Source organism: Achroia grisella, unplaced genomic scaffold (assembly GCF_030625045.1).
Source record: "Achroia grisella isolate CSIRO2021 unplaced genomic scaffold, CSIRO_AGI_Agris_v1 utg902, whole genome shotgun sequence".
NCBI classification, from domain to species: Eukaryota; Metazoa; Arthropoda; class Insecta; order Lepidoptera; family Pyralidae; genus Achroia; species Achroia grisella.
This window is the reverse complement of record NW_026713060.1, coordinates 1,172,804-1,195,821: the sequence shown is the minus strand read 5'-3', so window position 1 is coordinate 1,195,821 and position 23,018 is coordinate 1,172,804. Positions and strand designations below refer to the sequence as shown.

The following is a 23,018-nucleotide window of genomic DNA, read 5'->3' as shown; positions in this document are numbered from 1 at the left end:
ATGGTCACAATACCGGATGATGATTTGATAAATGCGTATGTTCACGCATTATTGAGACGCCATTCCGGGATGAACACGCACGTCGAACGGACCACACCGTGTCGAAGCACGCGGTTAATAAAAACACCATCTAAATGACATTTTACATGATTTATGTAACTAACTTGTTTAGCTTAACCTATTATTATAATTAAGTAATAATATGGTTAAAGAACAATAATTCTTGATCATTATTTTTGTTGAATCTATATTTTTATGTAAATAAATTAAATAACTATAAATGGTATAAAATATAAAAATATTTGTACTGAAGTAGACTCTGTAAATATTCGTCTACCTGTACCACTGTTCAAACTCTCAGCTATTGGGGGGAAGGGGATTGGTAGTATTGGAGTCTAGTGTCCAATAATCATCATGGTAAATTGTTATTTGCCAATTTGGGCTAATTAACCTGACTTCATGCCCATCTTATCATCCTCCACTGGAGCCCCACACATGATCCATAAAAAAACTCTCAACTAGTTCAGCCGCCAACAGTTTGCTGTTAAATTTACTTACCACCCCTGTATACATATAGTCGGCAAAATAAAGAGGTTCATTGTATGCCTTGTATGCTGTTTCCGGTGAAGGGTGGAAATAAAGTTAGAGCATATGAAGGAAGAGCATTTTCGTCTTCTGGGATGGTAAAGTAAGTTGTCCAATTACATTAAAAGAATATTATAGATATATACTAATAATATTATAGATAATACTAATATAGAATAGATAAATACTAATATTGTAGTAAGTAAATATATAGGTACCCTGATGAGTTGATGAACTAATTTACCGGTAATAACTCCCAACTACTATAAGTCTGTACTAATACCTATTGGCAACATTTATCTACCATCTTAAATTAAATTACATTTTGCTTTAATGTTTATCTGTTTGTATTATTATCAAAGAGCAGACGGGAGTTCATTCTCGTTACGGCCGCCCGCAAACGAGCTGTCTCCCAACCAACGACTGTCACCTTCAATTACGGGCGCAATGACACTTTCGCGCGCTTGCTTTTGAATTTAGAACGTAATGTAGTTTTTTTTAGAAATATTTGGTCGCGGTATTCAAGTTTAAATCTATAAGACTAAAATCTAGAAGAGAAGTGAAACTACAAATCAGTATATTTAATGATATTGTATAACTATGTATGTTAATGTATATATATAACTTACGAGTATATATCCTAAAATGTACCTAATCAACTGACTTAAGTATAAGTAGGTAGGTATATCAAAGTTATATTTTTATTCAATGTTAGTATTTGGTTTTACCTAAGAACAAAGACTAAAGCTAGGTACTTAGGTCTTTCCTTTATCCTTACCTACAGTCCTACAGTTACTTAATTCTGTTATTATTCTTTGAGCAATTACACTTTGTCACAAGAATAATTCATGAATAATTTAAATTAATTTATACTCTATTACATAGACATAAAATGCGTAATTGTAAAGCATAAAGATTTTTTTTATTTCATTTTTAAGTTTCTCTGACATTTTAATACCATAATTTGTATGCGTGTCAATAATAAATATAAACTGAGATGCTATCGTAAGTACATACTTACGATAGCATCTCAGTTTTTTAAGCAATAGGCGGAACACAAAAACTTCGAACTTAATGGAGAAAAGAAGAGAAAAAAGATGCGAAGAAAATTAAGAATAATATATCTAATATTTACAATGACTCCGGACTACTACATAACAATTTACTACTCTGTGGCACGATTGGTGTATAATTCGTAGGTACGATCTGTCGCCTGTGTACGGGTTTTTCATGATTTTACAGTAATTCAAAGCGACGGGTCGCGCGTTCTATTCCCGGCGCGACACGGTACGGGATAGTTGGCTTGAACGGCGGATGTTTAAGAATTTACAATATTCAGAGATCATTTGGAACTTTGATGTCTATTTCATATTTGAAAATTATAATTGAATTATATATTATAAATGGTTACATCTTCTTTTTTATTGCTTTTATAATTGAATACAGCTGAATAACGAGAACAAAATATTAGATATTGAGTAAAAATTTAGTTTTTTTTTTTAATTGGTATGGAATGACGGTCGAGGACGCAGGGTGATTATATTTGGTATTCATTATAAAAATAGGTTTAGTTCACAAACCTTACATTTTTAAGGTAGATATTCTTCAAAACCATAATAATATATTTACCTGTTCCTGCCGCCAAGCAGCTTGTGTTGTTAGCTGTGCTTTGGGTGATGAGTGAGATATGGCAATAAAGTCACAGCGTAGGTAAGATTAATAGATAGAATTTACTTTATTTGTTACATACGGCAAAGAAAAGACTAAATAATATATTAAAGATATTAAATAACCCATGTTTAATTACAACATTCTTTTCAAAAGAATAGCCGGCATGATTGATACTACCTAATGTTTGTGGTGCTGTTCATGTGTATATATATAATTCTCTCTCTGATTTGTACGGATGTTAGTTACTAAAATATTACTTACTTGTTTTATTAATTAAATAAAAGTTCTATCATAATTACTGCGTTTAAATATAAACATCAGGTTATGGGCCCAGTTCCACTGTATATATATATACATAATATATATATATATAGTACGAGTATCAATCATGCCGGCTATTCTTCCTTAATTCCTCTTCCACTTATACATATTAAAAAAAATATCTACACTTTCTCAAATTAGGTATTATTACGTATTTTACCTTCAATTAATTACATAACATGTAAATACAAAAACTATAGTATTAAATTATAGAACAAAAAATGCGTTTTATTTAATTTCTACATTAAATTGGACTTCCAGAAACTAACACTATTGCATTTATGTAATATGTTAGCCACTTACGGATGTCATGCTCTGCCACCTTATGTACCACTCTACTTGGTCGAAAAAAATATTTTTTACCCCAATTATACACCTATTTAGCAGCATAAAAATGCATATAGCATTAAACAAATCATCAAATACGAACGTAAGTGTATGTTGCCGCGTACAGATACCTATCAATGTCTGGCAACCAGCCTACTTGTTAATTTTATGCAATAATAAGAATGGACAGCATTTTTGGCGGGGTGTTGATGATACTCGTATAACAATCCTTATAGAATGCAATTGGATGTGACAGTAACATATAGATAACGTATCAACTAGTTTTAATACCTAAATAATAGTCAGTATATAATATTTAATGCCTTTTCTATGTTAATATTTAAAAAAATATACAACTAAGTATTTCTTTTACTCCTGTACGAATAAATGTTATGACTAATTGGGGATTCCATCTGAATGTGATCTCCGTGGCTTACCTTACTTACCACAGTGAGAGACACTGGAAAACTTGTGTTAGTAAAAATGAGAAAACGTGTATTGTATCACAGTTCGGTATAGATTGGTACATGTTGCATAAAAGTCTATAAGAACTTCAGCTATGATTTTCTGTTTAAAATGGTTAAAAGACAAATGGCAGATTAATTCAAATTCAAAATAAACTTTCAGCCTTTTTAATCATTGAAAAAATATTTTACGCTTAAAATTAATTACATTATATAAATTGTTAGGTATTGTTAATCTTGCTAATATTTATAATTAATAAACGCGATAGTCTGTGAGTATGGACGGATGCATGATTGGATGTTTGTTATTCTTTCGCACAAAAACTACTGAAAGGTTTTGATGAACCTTTCAGTAATATAGTTTATACATCAGAATAACACATTTTTTTAGATATTATATAAATTGTGCGAAATATAATGATAAATGTCAAGTTGGTGTGCTACAAACAAAGTTGCGAGGATCAATAAGTATAAAAATACATACCTAGTGATTAACAAGCTGTGACTTGTATTAAAAAGAAAAAAATTGCATGTACGATAAACTAAAAGACTACCTCAAACATGTACATCTCCATCTGTAGATATAATTACCTTACTTTTATTGTAGGTAAAATAATTTCATTTCAGTAGCAATTATTTTAGCCGCCAAACACATTACTTTGTATGCTCGGTTTCGGTGATATAGTGAAGAGTAGGGAGGTATATATAAATGAGGTATGACATCTCAGTCTTCTGGAATGGCAACGCGTGAGTTGTATCGGGGATTCATAATGTTACCGTCGTGACAGCTTACCATCAGGTGGGCAGTCAGCTTGTTTTCCAACAAACACGTAAAAAAATGATGTTATAAGCAAACAGCCAGAAACATTTTCGTATTTCCGCGACTTCGTCTGCACAAATAGATTAGATAGATTTTTAGATTATAGATTGCCTATTTCTGTCTGCATAATGCATTTTATCTATATCTATCCATTTAGGCATATACCTAGCTATGAAAATGTAATAAACAGACACATAGAGACACTTTAGCACTTAGGTATAACATTTACTTATTTGTACTTATGGAGTTAATTTTAAAATATAAATTAAAATATGAAAATACTTTCGAAGACTTCTCGATTTTTCGTGGTTAATTTAGTGAATCGGCCGTAAAAAATACTAGTATCCACATCCGTACCACAGAACATAAACTTTTCAAATCCAATTACTTAAAGACTTTATATTAATTATCTACTCTGTGTTCTATAAATAATACATGTTGACGTGTCAATTATTGCTTGAAATCACTTCCCTCCAAAAACTTTTTTTTTAACACAGGCGGTCTAAGGAAAGCCACGCCTTGTGATCTAAATAAGAACCAGATGAAACACCTCTTGCCATAGCTTTGAATTATTATAAACCTTATCCTTAATGCTCATAAGATATAATTTTATTAAGCAACATGCTAATAAAATGTGTAGTCGAAAATTATCAAATTTGGAACTTGAGGACATAAAAACAGAGTTCAAATAGTAACTTCTTTCATTATAGTGGGTGTGATCAGAGAGGTTTACAAGATATTTTTTAGTAACCATACATGTATTAGGGATGGCGTAGCAGAGAAGCCAGATCACTGCACAGACTCCATTAGTTCGCACATTAGGCGAGTTAGTCGAATTATATAATTAAATAAAGTAATTCAATAAGTTAGTGGATTAATAATAAATTATTTGCGGTGCTTGGTTGGATTGGAGATTGAATGGACAAGTCCATATTTTTTTTTAATGAAAAGTGACAGTGCTAGGAAAATTCAAGATTCCATGTTTTATTTTTAAGGAATGGATCAGACCAAAGGTATGTTGGTTTATTTTAATTAAAAGATCTATTAAAATTTTACTATTGTTGCCTAGTAGATGCTTTGTTACTTTTTTATAAAATCATTAAACAATGCTGAAGAAAAGAACATAACAGTTTAATAGTTAAAATGTACCTATATTAGACAACATGTCTATGTTTTTTATTAATTAGAGCAGTGGGTTGTTAATTTCTAAATATATCTCGTAACATTTGAAGATAAAATAGTTATTTACTGATGTAATTAAAAAAAATATATTTGCATAGTTTAGTTGTAGATACTGAGTTGATATTTTTATATACAAAACACTAATATCTGTGAAATATTTCGCTTCAGAAAGTTCTGTATTAACCAAACCCTACCTTATATCTCCTACATGTTAGGTTCATTGTCTTTTAAGATACTAGGTTTATGTAGGGAGGTAGGCAGATATATTTGCTAACACGAAATTTAAAAGTAACTTAATACATTTTGTTATGTCAGCAAGCCTAGTGCAATAGGATTTTAGTCTTTATGGTCATCATTGTAATAATCATTTACGGAATAGTACCAATGTAAATAATATAAAATTGTAAATATTGTTTAATTCAATTGGTAAATTATTAAATAATTTTACTGATTGGTGTAGGTAATGCCTTTTTCCATATATATGCTTACATGAACAGCACCATGGACATCACGTTACGGCGACCAGTATTCGTGTATGATTTACTTTGTATCTTATGCATAAATGATATTGTTTAATACTTGATTATTTTGTAAATGAACTATTAATTGGTAATAATAATTAAGAAGAAATATAATTCACGGGAAAAATTAAAATAGATAATAATAATAATGATAATCATTACCTATTTTATAATTGTCATTGCTTCGTGACTTTTATACTCAAAGACAATTCTATCACTCCATCAAAACGGACACAGCATATCTGGTGGGAAGCTAAGCAAAGCTTCTGTTATAAGGATATTAGATCATTTATACAGATAGATACTGAAATACATTTTTTCAATATAAAAAATCATAGTCATGAATACAAACGTTTGAATCGTGCTAGGAATAGAACCGTAAGCATCGGAAGTAATGTATTGTGCTAAACCGCTAGATCACAGAGGCCGTTATTGAAATGTATTATTTTATTCAGAGCTTTTATATATATATGACACCAGTACGAGAAAAGAGATAATAACAGAATATCTAATATATCTGTAATGATTAGAGATTACTTTACGATATACAACATTTAAATACACCACAGTCCTCCTACGCAAAGGTATATAGATATGTATGTATAGTTATATACAGGGTATAATTATCTACACCTTTATATAATTAGTTAAGGGTCGACAACACGCACGTGACACTATGGTGTTTCAGGCGTCCTACCTACATACCTAGTATAAAAAAACCTATCGATGAAAACACGAATACCTATAATATACAACCGCACCTCCAAGACTATTCCCATTATCTCTGAAGTCTAACGTCTAATCAAGGTTCGAATCTACACTGCTTGGAGGTTAATTGTTAAAATAGCCACTTTATGTGAATCATACTTGGAAGTAAGTATCTACTGGAAATAGGTACCTAATACTTTCCAAGTTCTTTATATCTGTTACCTGTAAATCACATAAATTTTCGGTAAATACTAGCGCAATTTTGATAATACAAAACTAAGTTTTGTAATAATTATAAATGAAACTCATTGAATTGGAAATAGCGTTTAAAATATTTAATTCATCTGAACAAGATAAAATATTAAATCAGGTTTAACTTTATTGCAAATCTTAGTTTCATATTTTATAATATTTAATAACGAAGGTTAATTCATACTTTACTTTAGGAAATAGGTTTTTAAATTTAACGCGATGTAGGTATTATTTAAACCAGTAGGTAACATTTACCTAACAAAACTTGGCTGGTATATATGAAAAGATTCACATTGTAATGGAAGATGGAATTAATGATATGACTCATTTAAAGTGGCTATTTTAACCACCCAGACCTTCGCATAAACCATTCCCACGTGTGTGGAAGCCGATAGTGTTGCGCGTACGCCGATCGCCGCTACCAATTACAATGCGCCACACAGAGCACCCGCCGGTGCGTGAGTCGCATGACACATGCTGAACCCAGTATATTACCAGAGGCGGACCTACCAAAGGGCTTGTTGAGGTGCAGCCTAGGGCCCCCAGCCCCAATTGAAAACTAGTATATATATTTAATTTAAAAAAATACCTATCATAAGGTTGGCAACACTGAGATCAATCAACCCATGCATGTGTGCTTGAATTGAACGGAACGGGAAATTCCCCATCGCTTGTTTTATGGTTCGTGTATTATTTTATTATAAAATCAGCTATAAAAAAAATATATAATTAGGTTGGTCCTTAAGTAGTTTTATCCCATAGCTCCTGTTATTTACCCAGTGTGACCTATGTCTTGCACTATGCCTGACTGTACAATAAGTCTCGATACTAAAGCATTATTTTTCAGTTTAAGTTACAAATTGCAGAAAGTACAGAAAATAATGGAAAATGTTAAACAAAATAGAACATACAATGGATTTTTATTTTAAAATAAAATATCTCATAATTATTTTTTTGTATATGAAAGACATGCAGATTGTTTCTAAAATACGGGACTGCCTACCCAAATTGTAATATTACATTTCCTAATGAACCCAATATTTTGCTTATGTAAATTTTCATTTCTTTTGTTTACAGAAACCCTTAATGGAAGACAAGACTCACTCGCAAAAACTTATGAGACTAAACAACAACACCAAATTAATTATAATGTAAATACACCAAATTACACGGACAACCACAATCTATTTCAAATGATAAAGTGTCATGAAGACAGCTTATTACGACTACATCATTTAACAACCAGTCGGCAAATGAACAGTAACTATGAACCCACATACCAAAACGATTTAGCTTGGTACCCAAAAGATCTCCAACGGCAGTACATAAAACCTGTCGAATATTTAGCTTACGAGGACATGAGAAGAAAATACGACGACGCCAAGGTTGCGAAAGAGAAGGAAGTCCAGAAAGAATCAGAAGAAGAGAGAGAAGGGAAAGGAGATGACAGAAAGAAGCCTAGGCGTAACAGAACCACGTTTACGAGCCAACAGTTAGCAGCTTTAGAAAAGGTTTTTGAAAAAACACATTACCCAGATGCTTTTGTAAGAGAAGATTTGGCGTCCAGAGTAAATTTAACAGAGGCAAGAGTACAGGTAAATATACAAGAATTAAATTTATGAAGCAATACAAGATTAAATTAGTGTAAATCCTAAGTCTAACATTAGTAGGGTCTGTGGCATTAAGAACTTTTAATTTTCCACTGAATTAAAAATGGCTAAAAAATTAATTATTTTGGTGTAAGTTTACCTATTATATAATAAATTTGATTGACTAACAGATGGGTCAATAGATCATTACAAACAATCAATCCTCTGCTCTCGTTATAATTTAGTATGACTACACTATTTTTTTTTTAGATTATCCCATGATGATATTTTTTTAATATTATTGTTCTGCTATTTGTTTTGTTGCAGGTTTGGTTTCAAAATAGACGCGCAAAATTTCGCAGGAATGAAAGATCTGCGCTATCAAACCATAGAAGCTCAGCGAGTCAGAGTTCTCCAGAACCAGTCCCAGTGCCCATAGGGATTCCACATCAAATGGACAGTAGGCAAGACTTCACTCGGAATACAAAGGAACCTTGGCTGCATCATTTCCAAACGAACAATTTGAATTTGAACCTAGGCATTCCTATCACAAATTCTGGGCTCTACCAAAACGATTATTCTCTGATGATGCAAAATGTAGGCAACAGACAATACATGTCGAACTCAAATACTTTAATGGGACAAGGCATGGTCAATTATAATGGAGCAACTGATAATGGATATGGATCATGTGCATTAATTGGTGGTTACAGTGGTCCGTTGCAGCCGGCACATCACAGTTCTTACAACTTAAATTTAAGATTAAGACCACATGATTTTAGTATTAACAATATAACTTTATGAGATATAAAGACAATATATAGATATGTACATATTACTATTGTTATTAAACATACGTATCATACAATTATGTTTTATTCTAGTCTCCTTGATTGTTTCTAAAACTTAAATATTGGTGATCTATAAATTTCTAGTGTTTAGATTAAAAGTAAATTTTATGATTTCTTAATTCTGGGTTAGTCGGCTTTGTATTTTATTTTGTTAAAAACTCGAAATAGCCTATAACAGGTATTAAAAAAATATTTTCTTTTCAAAATGCTTACTCGCAAAGTAAATTTAATTTCACTGGTTTTCGATACATAAAAAATACGCAAATAGTGAAGCTATTTGATATATAAATTTCGAACTGGCCGCCGCGCCGGGTGTCGCCAGAAGACAGGCAGCGCGTTGAATTAAAAAAATTAAGACTGCTTTTTCATAAATATATTTATGCAGCCTTATTTTTGTATTTATTTATTTTATTAATTATTTTAATCATTTAGTAGATATTCTGTACTCTAAATCCATTATATTATTTATTTATATGTCATAACTATTGACTAGGCTGTATGGGCAATGCTCTTTGCCTGTCCACATTGGACGAATTTTAAAACAACAACGTTATTTATATGTCAATGTCAAAACTAATGTCAATGTTACGATGTCACTTGTCACTGCTAACAGTTTTGAATTTGTATTGTTTTAATAAATTTTTAAAACATATTCAAAACTACTTTTATTATTACTTGTTTCTAGTTTATTAGTAAAAGATTTTGCTTATAAAAGTAATGTTATCTAAAAGCAGTGGCACATTATTCTTATTATGTATTTCTATAGCTTTTACTTCGCATCTCGTTTACAAATATTATAGAAAAAAGAAGAAAAATGAAAAACGTGAAATTCACGAAGTTATTATTTTCTCAAGTGGCATGGGCGAGTTGAAGAAAAGCAAATACTCTCGTTGTATGATAACCGAAAGTATGGACCGGTTGTTATATTACTTAAATACACCTCAACATACTGTAGACATATGTATGTATGTTCTGACTAATATAGATATAACAAATGCAGTCCTAAAGCTGCATTTTAGAGGTGTTAAGGTTAGATTAATAATTGATGCTGATATGGCATTTTGTTCTGGTTCTAATGTGAGAAGATTTGAGAAGCAAGGGATACCAGTACGTTGGATGAAATCATGCAATTTAATGCACCATAAATTTGTTTTAATTGATACATTAAGTGAAAATGATAACACAGTACCACTACTTATAATGGGGTCCTTAAATTGGACGAATCAAGCATTGTGTGGTAATTGGGAAGCTGTGGCGGTAACTTCACAGACAGAACTGGTGCGGCAGTACAGGGAAGAATTTGAAAGACTCTGGATATTATTTAAGCCTGTACTCCTTTGAATAATTGATATTAATGAGGAAGGATAGCAATTATAATATAGCATGTAAGAGAACTAATATGGCAGACATCCCACATATATGTTACAAGTAACTTGTGAAGATGTTGCAGTTATAGCATCTTATGGTATTCATAGTTTCAGTATTTTCAGTAATTTCTTTAGTATTACTTTTATTTTTTTATTAGTTGTCTGTTTGGATATTCCTTATGGGCCTATTTGTTTACTCTTTTTTTATGTAACATTTATTGAAATAATTTTGGTGCTGCACAATGTTTAGGATATCTTAGGAATGAACCTTATTAAAAGATCTTTTGTATAGTCTACATTTTAAAAGAAAAAATTGTTTTATATTTTTTGATATTCTAAACTAGTTCAAGTCAACTGGTTCAAGAAATAAAAATGATATATTTTTATATCTTCCAACCTATTATATAATATTTGTTATTACTATCCCTACTGCCCAGTTTGAGTAGCCACTTTAGTTGAGAACTGTCAAGATACTCAATTGATACATTTTATATTTTAAGTATGATTTATTAAACAGATTAAGTCTTTAAACAAATATAGTGTTTAAGTATATGTCTCACATATGTTAAGTATAAAAAATCTCATTTGAACAACTAATGCCATACAAGGTTGCTGTATAAATTTCTCTTAATAATAAACGCTGACCTATAATATTTTTTAAAGTACTTTTATTGGTATAAGTTTGTAAAACTAATATCTAAGTTTGTAAAATTTTCCTAACAACTTTTATGTATTAAATTTTAATTTTGTCTGGAACAAATATAAGTTTTAGGATTTCGGATACTGTATATATCATTTTATATGTAACTAATAATTAATATAAGGTAAATATGTTCATATTTAAATAAAGTAATAGAAACTTAATACAACAAATGATAAAGTTCAGTATTAATTTCATTACTACATTGATTAAAACTGTAAAACATATTTTTATGACTATTATTTAACTACTTTCCCTTATAACCCTTATAAACACATTTAATTTGAATTTAAGGTAATAAAGACATCATTATTGTAATTGATTTTGTTATGTTAAAAATCGGTTAATTATGATGACCTAGAAAATAAAAGAACTCCTCTGGGAATATTGAGGTTGCGGAAAAAAAAAGATTATTATCCTGTGTAGTATAATAATCTTTTTTTTTTTTTTATCAGGGTTGCCAATCACACAGAAAATTTTTGTGATGTTGGCAACCCTGACGCACGTTTTTTTTTACACGCTTAAATCTCATGAATACTCACGATAAGCTGATAAGAGTTCAAAGTCAAATGCTGATCGTGTTATTATAATTCGCGTTCCAGCAACTGTCTATAGAGTTACATATTTAATCCTCTAGCAGTCGGCTACAAATAGCAATAATGTCTACTGGAATCGTAGCTGGAAGATTGGCTCTGGTAACTGGTATGTTTTTTTTATTTATTTTAGTTAATAAGATTTATATATGCAATTTAATTTATAAAGTAACTATAAAGTCATAATTTAAGTATGTGTATTATATCTACATAAGTAATATAAGTATTATGACATGCAGGTTATATTACATCCTACTTTGTTGGATTTATAATTGAACTGTGGACGTTACAAATAAATAAACAATCACACTTTATTTAAGTTAAAAATATCATGCCATTATGATCATTAAATCCTTAATAAGTTTATTAATTTGTGGCTACATTGTACAACAATTTAATAGAAAAATAGTTATTATAGAATTAAGAAATATTTATATAAATTTCTTCTCAATAATATTAGATTGGTTTAACATAGACAAGTATTATCCCTGTTGGGGTGGGTAAGCAGGGAAATTCTCGTTTTTTTTGGAAATTGTTGTTGTCCAAACAACACTTCATATCATCACATTCTTATGGTAATATTTGAATCCAACATGACAGGTTGAGCTGCTAATATTTGGATTAATTATCTGTTTCTTTTTTTTTCTTTCACTGGAAATTTAATCTGAAATATAAATTAATTTTTTCAGTGTTCTTAAATACTATAGTTTGACATAAAATTTGTGTTATAATATTATGTGAGTATAATGTAAATGTCATAATGTTTGTAGGTGCTGGCTCTGGAATTGGCCGTGCAGCATGCCAGGTGCTCTCCCGTGAAGGTGCCACAGTCATAGCTGCAGACAAAAATTATGAGGCAGCTGTTGAAACAATCAAAACTCATACAGCTTTAGCCAGCGGTGCAAATGGTAATAGTTTTTTTCTGAACAATCTTGTGGTATTATAGATAGGATATATATAGATATATATATATAGATGGGAAATGACTTTATTCCAAACTTGTGTAGTTAATTCCATTTTAAAATTGGAATTATGTAGGAAAAAGTTGAAATTGCAAAAAAATGCAATTCTCAAAAGCATAAGAGTGTTTTTTGTAAGGATGAATATGGAATGGTGCTGCTGCCTATATTTTTGGGATATGCTGGTTGGTCACCAGTTGAAAATGACAGGTTATTATAAAATAAAGTCACTTAGCCGACTATAGTCAATTCCTCTGAAATTAATCTGTGAAAGGATTGAGGAGAGACCAAGTGGAGCTTGATTTGCTATATTGGTAGCAAAGCTCCTACTAGTCCACAATACTAGTGAATGTTTCTGATCTTAAGTAACATTATTTAGGAACCATATTGCTAGCAATGTACCATATCTGATCAACCTGCATGAACACTATCAAATTCCTGCAGAGTTTGCAAATATTCAGTTAGCCCAATTGACCCGACTTTATACTCATTCATTTCATACTCATTCTGTCAACCAATAGTAATATAGGCCATTGACTTCCATTAAAATTCCCACAAAGGTGTGGAAGCTAACCAAGGCTCTTCTTGCTTGCTTGTTTCTTATTTTCTTATGCTGTATGAAATATTTGTTGACATCAATTTTATTTCAGCTATAGGAGATCATTCTGCGGTTGAACTAGATGTGTCCAACTCCAATGCAGTACAGGAATTATTAAAAACTACTTTGAAACAGTATAAGGGACCTCCTACAATAATTGTTAACTCTGCTGGCATCACAAGAGACAATTGGCTTTTGAAAATGTCTGAAGACGACTACAGCACTGTGCTTGATGTCAATTTAAAGGTAAATTTTAGAAAGTTGTATCTTGGTCTCACCTATATTAACCGCAAAGCATTGCTTTGCGCATTTTTTTGAATGTCCAATTAGGCAGTGTGTACAGAATAAGAGGCATGTCATCTTTGTTCTCTAAAAACTCATGAGTATTATCATGAGTGTCACATGATAATACGATATTCTTAGAGCTGTTCATGTACATAGCTTACCATTATGAAGGCCGTCAGATTATTTCCGATTTCACATACATAAAAATAAGTATACATAATGTTAGCAAGACTGTTTTGTCAATGAAAGAAAAATTATTCATTAATACATTTGTTTGTTTACACAACATAAACTTGGTTGGGATGTTGCAAATGCAGTGGTAAGTACACTTTAGTCAATTATTTAGAATACATTCATTCATAAAAAAAATTACGTAACTTTTAACAATGGTAGTTGCAGGCGATATGTAAATGTTTTAAGAAATTATTATTAATATAAATTATATATTCATCTGCCAAGAAAGCAGGTGATTATGAAATATTATAGTATGTTTGTACATTATTTTTATTTATTTATTTAATTCAGGCTACATGATGGCCCATATTATAAATGCCTTATAGACTAACATACATAAGAAATAATAATAAAATATGTAAATAAAATTGTCTCTATGGTCACGGCACTATGTTATTATGTTAAACACGTTTGCTTTACATATACAGAAACTCACTGTTTCTTTAAAAACATGTACTTTAATTTGTTTTCAAACTATACTTATTTATTATAACTTCAAATGCAAATGAGGTGTGCTCAGAGTTTTTCTCCACAATAGATAAAAATTTCTATTATACAACTTTATTCATATTCAAGTTATGAAAAGAAAGTTAACTAGGTATATATCACATAGAAATAAGGTGGGAATTAATATTTTTTTAATATTTCATATTAAATTGATCTCTTTTTGGAGAAAGTTTTTCACTTTCATGAATACTATTACTGTCTTTCGGCTTGCTATATCTTTTACGATTGTGTATAATTTACAAAATTAAAAAGTTGTATAATTTTTGTTTTTTATATTGTTCAGGGTACGTTCCTGGTGATGCAAGCTTGTGCAAAAGCATTAACTGAAGCGTCACTGCCTGGATCAATTATTAATATATCGAGTATAGTCGGAAAATATGGGAATATGGGTATGTATTTACAAAATTCTTCTTATTTTTTATATCCTGTTTTCGGCTTTTATTTCTTGTTCCATTTTTCAAATATTGAAGTAATTATACAACACCTAAAGAAGTGTTGTCATAACATTATATCTTAATTTATAGACCTTAATGGTCCTGATTTCGGGTTTGAGTTAATTTTTTTTTATTGCAGGACAAACTAATTACGCTGGAAGTAAAGCTGGAGTGGTAGGAATGTCGCAGTCGGCCGCTAAGGAATTGGGAAAATTTAATATAAGGTAAATGATAAAATATTTATTGTCTCTAGTTATTTAAAGATTATCCTGACTTAAGTATCGTCAATAAATATAGGTTTGGTTTTAATACCCTATATTTATATACAAATAAGCGTTTTAGAAGCGACGAAGACATCGGATAATATACATACTGAAAAAATATACCCTTGAATTGAGAAATGTTTCGTTAGCAATTTTTTAAATAGTAGTAAAATAGTTTGTGGTTAAACATTACGGTTTTGTTTTCAGAGTAAATGCTGTTCTACCGGGTTTCATAGACACGCCAATAATTAAAACTGTTCCAGATAAAGTTATGCAAGGCCTCTTGAAACTAGTGCCATTGGGGAGGGTGGGCAATCCAATTGGTAAATACTTATTTATTATTTCATCCGCGTAATTACTATATAACTTCTCTATCTTATCTATTGGCATATATACAATGTATTATGTTATCAAAAATATGTTCATATCTGCATTTTACAGCCTCAATACACAACCGACAATCGACATTAATCTAACTTTGATCTCATATCTGTTTCTGATAAAATCATATTAGAACTTAAGACTTTGGTCCCTTAGGTTTTTTTACTACCAAGATATGATATATAAAATTAATAAACGAAAATGCACCATTAGTTTCAACGCTTATGCAGACATCCTACCTTTCGACCGAAACATAGCTTACAAAGCAAATTAATTGGTGGACGCAGGAGACTTCTATAAAGTCTATTTCGGTAAAACTATTATTTTTGTTAATAGAAATAAAATAATAATTTAGCATAATTTACTCAGCAGCAGTTAGTCCCAAGCGGTTGGTGCTTGTGTTAAACTGTAAATTGTTGTAGTAAACAACGGTTTATTAAATACATTTTTATGTAAATACATACATAATATATATAGAAAACCCAGAGCAATACAAACATTCATGCACATGATAACAATTCTTTTGATACTTCTTTGTTGATCGAACACAAGAATATAACGTCTATGGTAGTTCTTTTTTTTATAGGATGATAATGGAATGGTGCACCCGCCTGCTTTAACGCTTTACCGTGGCTGGGCACCAGAGGAGGATGATTATGAGGTCAGGTCAGTTAGCCCATCGTGGCAAATTCACACACGGAATTTGAAACAATAGTTACAGGTCAACATGACGTACATTGTTAGCAATGGGGTACTAGTCCACATTGTTAACAATTCTCTTTCTCCCGTATCCCTATGGTAGTATATGTTATAAAAATATTATTTTAATTTCAGAGGTGGCTGAAGTGATAGCGTTCTTGAGTTCCGATAAAAGTTCCTTCATCACGGGCGCTGCGATCGACGTCACAGGAGGATATTAGTTAAGAAAATTAACTTAATTGGATATAAAAAACAGTTGTACTAGTCCTGTTCACACTAAATTGTTATGATTTTGTATTTATGTTATGGTGCTAGACGTCTAGATAAGAAGAGACATTACTTAAAAAATGTTAATAGAAAATAAGGAAATGGTGAAAAAGTTTAATGGATGGAATATATGTTTATTATGAAAATAGATTCTGATAGTAAGTTAGTAGTGTTCAACTTCGAGCGTAATCTTACTTGTTTATTTATTGTGCTTAATTATATAGATAGGTTGTTTTAATCTATCTACTGATACATATACTTTATGATGTGGGTGCAGTTAGTTTATTATAGCATTTATAATCAGGGGTTAATTATAAATTATGTGACGTTCAGGGGGTAAAAAACGTCAAATGAGTATATAAAGCGTGACAAGGAGGTGGAAGTGAATGGTCCTAAATTTCAAGATGTATATAATATATCTTGTACATAATAAAACAAGTGAAATATTAATGAAAATAGTTAAAATTTCAAAATATGTCACATATTTTGATAAACTAACTAATAAATAATAAAACTGAACAGTCTAGGTGCGTGCGTTCTCAGCATTAACCTAACCTTTGATAATTTAAATAATATGAAAAGAAACACTGGTGAGTTTTGTATAAAAACAATAATTAATCGCCCCCTCAGAATATCGAATCGAATAAGAACAGTTTATTTATTAATGTTGTATTATAAGCAGAAATATATTTAACTTGGGGCCAGACATGTATAATACCATACTCTGATCGAACACAATCTTGCACCTGTGATATTTTTAAACAATGTTGTAAAATGTTTGTTGTTAATATAATAATGTAAAAATATTATATACCTGTTGTCCTTTACACACCTTATGATCAGTTTACTTGAATTTGTTAAAAAATAAATATTATCACAAATTTCGTTATCATTTTCTTTTCATTTAAAAGTTTACTGTTTATAATTTTTCCATAAATCGCATAAAAATAAAAACAATACCCTTTGAATTAAGTGTTAACACAAATTTCAATATATTTAAATATATAGGTATTTTCGTAATTCGTAAATGTGTAGAAGATATCTCAAACTATCGAAATAAAAAAAATGATACTGTAATATCATATCAGCAAACCAGTTCTCGCACCCTTATCGACGCTATTTCGACGGTTCGTAATCAATTAAATGCAATCAATTCAAAATTAAGCTGCATACTACTTAAATGGTACTGTAATGGAATGTACTAAGTTTTTATGACAATTATTTGTACCTTTATAACTTGTTTGTAAGCCCATCAACTGCTTCTTCCTTATCCCATTCATCCCTGTTATCAGTTAATATTTCTGAAGTGATTGGAAATAATTAAATATTAAAGGAAGATCAACATAATACAATAATTAAGTTGTGGTGGAAATATAATATGTGGATAAAAATAAAAAAATCCATAAACAATAAAGAACTATATTAACTAACTCTGCACCTTTTTCTTTGCTTTTAACTTATTCTTTTTAAGTTCTGCTTTATTTTTTTGTCTCTTATCCTTCATGAAGGTTTTATATTCAGATTTTCTCTTTTCATCTATAATATTTTTATACTTTTTCTTGTTGTATTTCTGGAATTCTGCATCGGCTAATAATTCATCAACCATTGTTCTCTTTCTTTGTTTTTTGGTCAACCTCTCATTGACATGGTCCAAGGGAGAATCCATTATTCTACCAACCTGAAAAAGATATAAATTTAGAGAGAAGATAATTGATTGATTTCTTATTGTAATAGTTACAATATAAATATAAGTTTAAAAAAAAATTAACACATAATTAACAAGTCACATGGACTGTATTTAATGCAGTTTAATAAAATTGTATATTTTACACTTAGCTGGCCATCAGATTGTTCATTTTCTCAAAACAACTGCTCCGACTTATAAATATTTTAATATTATGTAAACAATCAACAGACCTTTCACTCAACATCATTGTATTTATTTATGTTTGTGCATAAGTTAGTGAAAAGTTAACCCACATATTGATTCAGTGTTGAACCATAAGCCATGTAGTACAATCAAATATGATATGAAATTATATTTCACCACTCTCCTAAACTCCAAGATACTACAATGACAAAAAAATAATAGTAAAATAGTGACACCTATGATGTATAAAATTGTGTGTCATTGTTTTTTATTGTTACCCACTATCAAAGCTTTTATCATCAAAAAAGTTATTATATGTAGGGTACTTAAATATAGTTACTCTTCTTTTACTAAAATATAAATGTCACAGTGGGGAGGTGATGCCCATTGTGCTACACTATAAATAAAAATTAAAAAGAACTTACCTGGAAATATTTAGGTAAAACTTCCATATCATTCTTCTTATAGAAATGTTTTGGATCCAGTGCTGATCTCATTTTGAGGATTTGCAGATCATTTTTCAGTTCCTCTGTTATTTCAGGAGCTGGTAGATTAAACCATTGTGGACCTTTAGTCTTCTCATTTTCTTTCTAATATTAGAATATAAAAAATTCTTAGAAACTCACTAAATATTGATTGAAGGAAAATAATTATTAGAATAAAAACTACCTATAGCTTCCTCTACAATAAATCAATCACAAATTTGTATTTTTTTTTTCAATTAGATGTATAGCTACTACTATAATCAAAGCAATATAATGGAGACCTTATTAAGCAAAATAATTGTTCATTAAAAAATTGTAGTTTAATATATTATTACATATTAAAATTGTAATAGTATAAGAAAAATTATGCATATGCCAACCAATACTGAATGGCCTGGTGCTTTATAACTTTGAGTATAGAATATATATAATAGAGTATGTATATTGAGTATATAAAATGGAATAGCTCATAAATTAACCAAATAATGTGTATGATAAGTAAAGACATCACAAATACAGAATTGTTTCCTGCAGTCAAACTAAGCCTCAGCTTAACAGCAACTACTATGTGGTTGTACCCTACTCATGCATAAACAAAATATCTCATTTGGAAAGTATACACTATATCCTGAGGAGATAAAAACCATCACTGTTAAGAATATCCTTAATTCTTATCTGTCACGGGTCTAGGTAGCAAACTATACAGGTCTTACTGCTACAGGGTTCTTAGCACCAGATTATGGCCCAAAACCTTCAATTATAATAATAATAATGTTTCCTGCTTACCTTCCGCAATGCTTTCAATGCCCTTTCAGACAAATTATATTTTGATAATCGGTGCTCTTTCTCTAGTCCTGGTTTCAACACGGAATTGAGCATTTCTTTCTCCACATCTACTTTTCCAAGTCCAGACTTCAGCTTGCCAGTCTCTGTGTCCACCTGTTCGAATCGAAATTTAACACGCCTCTCTCTTTTAATTGCAACTTTGTGCGTCCATTGCATTTCTTGGAAAAAATCATCAAATAAATTATCAATTTTTAAACCCTTTAATTTATTCTGGACTTCGTCTTCAGCTGCTGATTGTGTGTCCAATTTTTCTTTCTGCTTTTCAAATAGTTTAAGTATAGCTTGCTGTTTGTCCTCTTTGTCTGGAAATTAGAATGAATTTTAATATATTTCTTTATGCATTTAGCAGAATAATGCATTGGCATTAGCGCAGGTGGATATTTCTAATAATGAAAATAGGACCCGCTAGTCTCCCATTCCAACCTGCTTTCTGAATTAACAGTAATGTGTGGGAAGCAGTCACTAGTTTAATAAATAGACCCAGCTCTGTTGTTCGTACGTATTGAATCAAATTGAGTAATGAAGCGAAAGTGTTTTAAGACTTTACATATAAATTGCGGACGAATTCTCTGGCAATAGCGAGTTTTATAAGTAAAATTGTCATTTCAGTCATGTGGTACTTAGAGTTCAAATCATTTACTTGTATAATAGAAATTTCAATATAGTAAAACACACTAATAATAATGGAATAATATAATAGTAAAAAAATATAGTTTTGTTAAAAAAGTTCAAAAACTAACCGACGAAATAAGGTTTTTCTTTTCCATCCAGTAGTTCAGTTTTTAGGTTAAGTTGATCGTCACCCACGTTATCTATTATAAAATCCATTTTAGACTTAACAACTAGAGCTAATACAAATAAAAATATATAATTATTTTATAAAAAACAACATATTGTGTTTAATTAAACGAATTATTCTATTTCGGCTATTTCCTGTATTTATTTATACAAAATAAATTAAAAACCAACAGAAGCAAAGTTAACCACTGCTCAAAGCATCTGTTTATTCTTTGTATTATTCTGTGAAACGACTCTTTATTGACTGACATTTGAATGATTGATACTGACTTTAAAAAAGTAGAAGTCAATAATATTTTTTTCTTAATTCTTTATTCATGACCATGGATACAAGCCCAAAAGTCAAACAGATTTTTATACATGAACATTGAAACTTAGAAATAAACAAAAGTCAGTATTATCAGTTGATCTTACGGTATTTCTCAAATTTCATTGAAAATCCTATTAAAATTAGAAGTAATATCTCCTTTTCAAACTTCAAAAAATTCGCGAAGTCTATGAGCTATTTTCTATAGGTAGCTACTAGTTTTTGTAGTTTTGATATTTCGCATGTATGTAAAACTGATAAACCGCCGCGACACGACTTTTTTAAAGGTCTATCTGACAGGTCTTCTTCTTTTTTATGACCTAGAAGTAGAATGTTTACAATTTAGTATTACTAAACACTAGACACAAACCACAAAATATTTAATTTATTGGTTAGTGTCTAGTGTATTTAGTATTTATTTCTTTATTTACATTCCGGAATGTTACCATAATGGTTCACATTATATCAATATAGCCGCACTATGGACCCCGATGGGCATACTCGTGTAAGATGAACATGACAGTAGCATTAATAGTATTTAATATACATTAATTATTATTTTTCCTGATTTATGTACAGAAATATACTACTTTTTCTTGTAGAAGAGATTTATTTTGCCAAATATACATTCTAAATCGACACGGCAGTTGCTTAAGTAATCATTAGACGACTCTGGGTGCCGCTGTAAAACTTGGGATTGAATTTCCAATTAAAAATGCATTGTTTTTGTTATTCTGAGCTAATATTATGCTCAGAATAACAAGTAACGTTTATTGTGGAAAGAAATAGAGGTAAAATGTTTTTGAAATTATCAAAATATTCACTTAGGTTTGAACTGAATTTGTTTTTGTTACTAATAACCATTCTAATAGTTGATTTGGATAATGGAATAAATAGCATTCTGCCAGCTGTTACCACGAATAAGATAATATTATGTAACGAAGGATCGAGGATCTTATGAAGGTCGAACTGAATATATCTGAACATTAGTAATGACTTGGTGGCGTAGAGGTTTAGCACATCACTTTCCTCCCGAAGGTTTGATTCCTCGCATGGTACAAACATTTGTATTCACGAGTATGATTGTATCTGTATTTATAAAAATATATCTAAGTAAATATTTACATAAATATATCAGTTGTCTAGTACCCATAACATAAGCTCTGCTTCGCTTAGGCCAAGGTGGCGGTGTGAATTGTCCAGGGCAGCTAACAATTCTCTTATTTTATTTAGTTAGGATCAGCAACAATCGTCATATTATACAAATTTATTTATTTACATATAATGGTTTATGATCGAAATATACAATGATTTATAAGTAACACAGAATGCAAAGTAATTTACAATAGCTATATAAAAAAAAACTGGACTAATGTTTTTATTATTATCCTGCTTCTGTGTGTGTGAATATAATGAATATCCTTACTAATATTAAAAATACGAAAGTAACTATGTTTGTCTGAACTTGAACCAATTTAAATAAAATTTGGTGCACAAATAGTTTAGACCCTGAGAAAGGACCTAGGACTACTTTCTAATGGGAAAAAAGGGTTGTGAGGGGTTGAAAAGATAGATAAAAATTTATAGCTAAAACTTTTTTCTTCGGGTTTTTGGGGTTAGTTTATTAAATACCTTAATAATCCTTATTATTAATATTATAACTGCGAAAGTAATTCTGTCTGTTCATGGATCTCGCTTTCAAAACTAATGAACCGATTTGAATGAATTAGATTATTGAAGAAATTTTCTTTATTTGGTTAGGACACTATAACACGCGGACAAAGTCGCGGGCACAGCTAGTTAGTGTGTATTTCCATTATAGAGCTATAAGTAACTTATACCTTGTATTTTTTGAGTTATCTGTGGAGTGCGAGTCTTAAGTGTGTGGTGCTTGAAGAGCGGGCGGTCGTTATGGCGCGGAAGGTTTTCAAGTATACATGCTTCTGAAAGCAAAGTCATTGAGGCACTGTAAAGAGTCTCCAAACATTTTTATAGAATGTAAATGTCTTCTTAAGGCCGCCTTCATACTTGTACGTTTTTCATAATAACTAAAATTACGATGTTTATGTTCATGATATAGTGTAAAAAATACACAGTTTAATATTTAAGTTTGGTGTTTAATTAAATCTAAACT

The 23,018-nt window shown here is 30.4% G+C and overlaps 4 protein-coding genes across 4 annotated transcripts; 3 read left to right on the top strand and 1 right to left on the bottom strand.

Annotated features, from left to right (window-relative positions):
* The first annotated feature begins 4,995 nt into the window (after window positions 1-4,995).
* LOC131853471 (paired box protein Pax-6-like) lies at window positions 4,996-9,268 on the top strand. Its single transcript, XM_059204366.1, has 3 exons — window positions 4,996-5,201; window positions 7,929-8,446; window positions 8,768-9,268. Exons 1-3 carry the CDS (start codon window positions 5,186-5,188, stop codon window positions 9,242-9,244), a joined length of 1,011 nt encoding a protein of 336 aa, XP_059060349.1. The 5' UTR covers window positions 4,996-5,185; the 3' UTR covers window positions 9,245-9,268.
* Window positions 9,269-9,891: 623 nt separating this feature from the next.
* On the top strand, window positions 9,892-10,733 carry LOC131853455 (uncharacterized). Its single transcript, XM_059204349.1, has one exon. The coding sequence runs from the start codon at window positions 10,009-10,011 to the stop codon at window positions 10,630-10,632; it is 624 nt and encodes a 207-aa protein (XP_059060332.1). The 5' UTR covers window positions 9,892-10,008; the 3' UTR covers window positions 10,633-10,733.
* A 1,122-nt stretch (window positions 10,734-11,855) lies between these two features.
* On the top strand, window positions 11,856-16,749 carry LOC131853453 (estradiol 17-beta-dehydrogenase 8). The gene is made up of 7 exons (XM_059204347.1): window positions 11,856-12,060; window positions 12,722-12,859; window positions 13,561-13,754; window positions 14,818-14,923; window positions 15,108-15,192; window positions 15,439-15,554; window positions 16,447-16,749. Exons 1-7 carry the CDS (start codon window positions 12,018-12,020, stop codon window positions 16,530-16,532), a joined length of 768 nt encoding a protein of 255 aa, XP_059060330.1. The 5' UTR covers window positions 11,856-12,017; the 3' UTR covers window positions 16,533-16,749.
* Window positions 16,750-17,949: 1,200 nt separating this feature from the next.
* LOC131853461 (deoxynucleotidyltransferase terminal-interacting protein 2) lies at window positions 17,950-20,769 on the bottom strand. The gene is made up of 4 exons (XM_059204355.1): window positions 20,520-20,769; window positions 19,720-20,081; window positions 18,874-19,038; window positions 17,950-18,256 (listed from the first exon to the last, which is right to left on the bottom strand). Exons 1-4 carry the CDS (start codon window positions 20,605-20,607, stop codon window positions 18,005-18,007), a joined length of 867 nt encoding a protein of 288 aa, XP_059060338.1. The 5' UTR covers window positions 20,608-20,769; the 3' UTR covers window positions 17,950-18,004.
* Between the last annotated feature and the right edge of the window lie 2,249 nt (window positions 20,770-23,018).

Excerpts from the sequence above, each read along its gene's own strand:
- LOC131853471 (XM_059204366.1), top strand. Across the intron at positions 8,447-8,767 it reads TAACAGAGGCAAGAGTACAG|GTTTGGTTTCAAAATAGACG; the intron begins GTAAATATACAA and ends GTTTTGTTGCAG.
- LOC131853455 (XM_059204349.1), top strand. The coding sequence starts at position 10,009 with ATGTTATCTAAAAGCAGTGGCACATTATTCTTATTATGTATTTCTATA.
- LOC131853453 (XM_059204347.1), top strand. The coding sequence starts at position 12,018 with ATGTCTACTGGAATCGTAGCTGGAAGATTGGCTCTGGTAACTG. Across the intron at positions 15,193-15,438 it reads TTGGGAAAATTTAATATAAG|AGTAAATGCTGTTCTACCGG; the intron begins GTAAATGATAAA and ends TTTTGTTTTCAG. Across the intron at positions 15,555-16,446 it reads GAGGGTGGGCAATCCAATTG|AGGTGGCTGAAGTGATAGCG; the intron begins GTAAATACTTAT and ends TTTTAATTTCAG.
- LOC131853461 (XM_059204355.1), bottom strand. The coding sequence starts at position 20,607 with ATGGATTTTATAATAGATAACGTGGGTGACGATCAACTTAACCTAAAA. Across the intron at positions 19,039-19,719 it reads CATTGAAAGCATTGCGGAAG|AAAGAAAATGAGAAGACTAA; the intron begins GTAAGCAGGAAA and ends TTCTAATATTAG. Across the intron at positions 18,257-18,873 it reads TTTTACCTAAATATTTCCAG|GTTGGTAGAATAATGGATTC; the intron begins GTAAGTTCTTTT and ends TATCTTTTTCAG.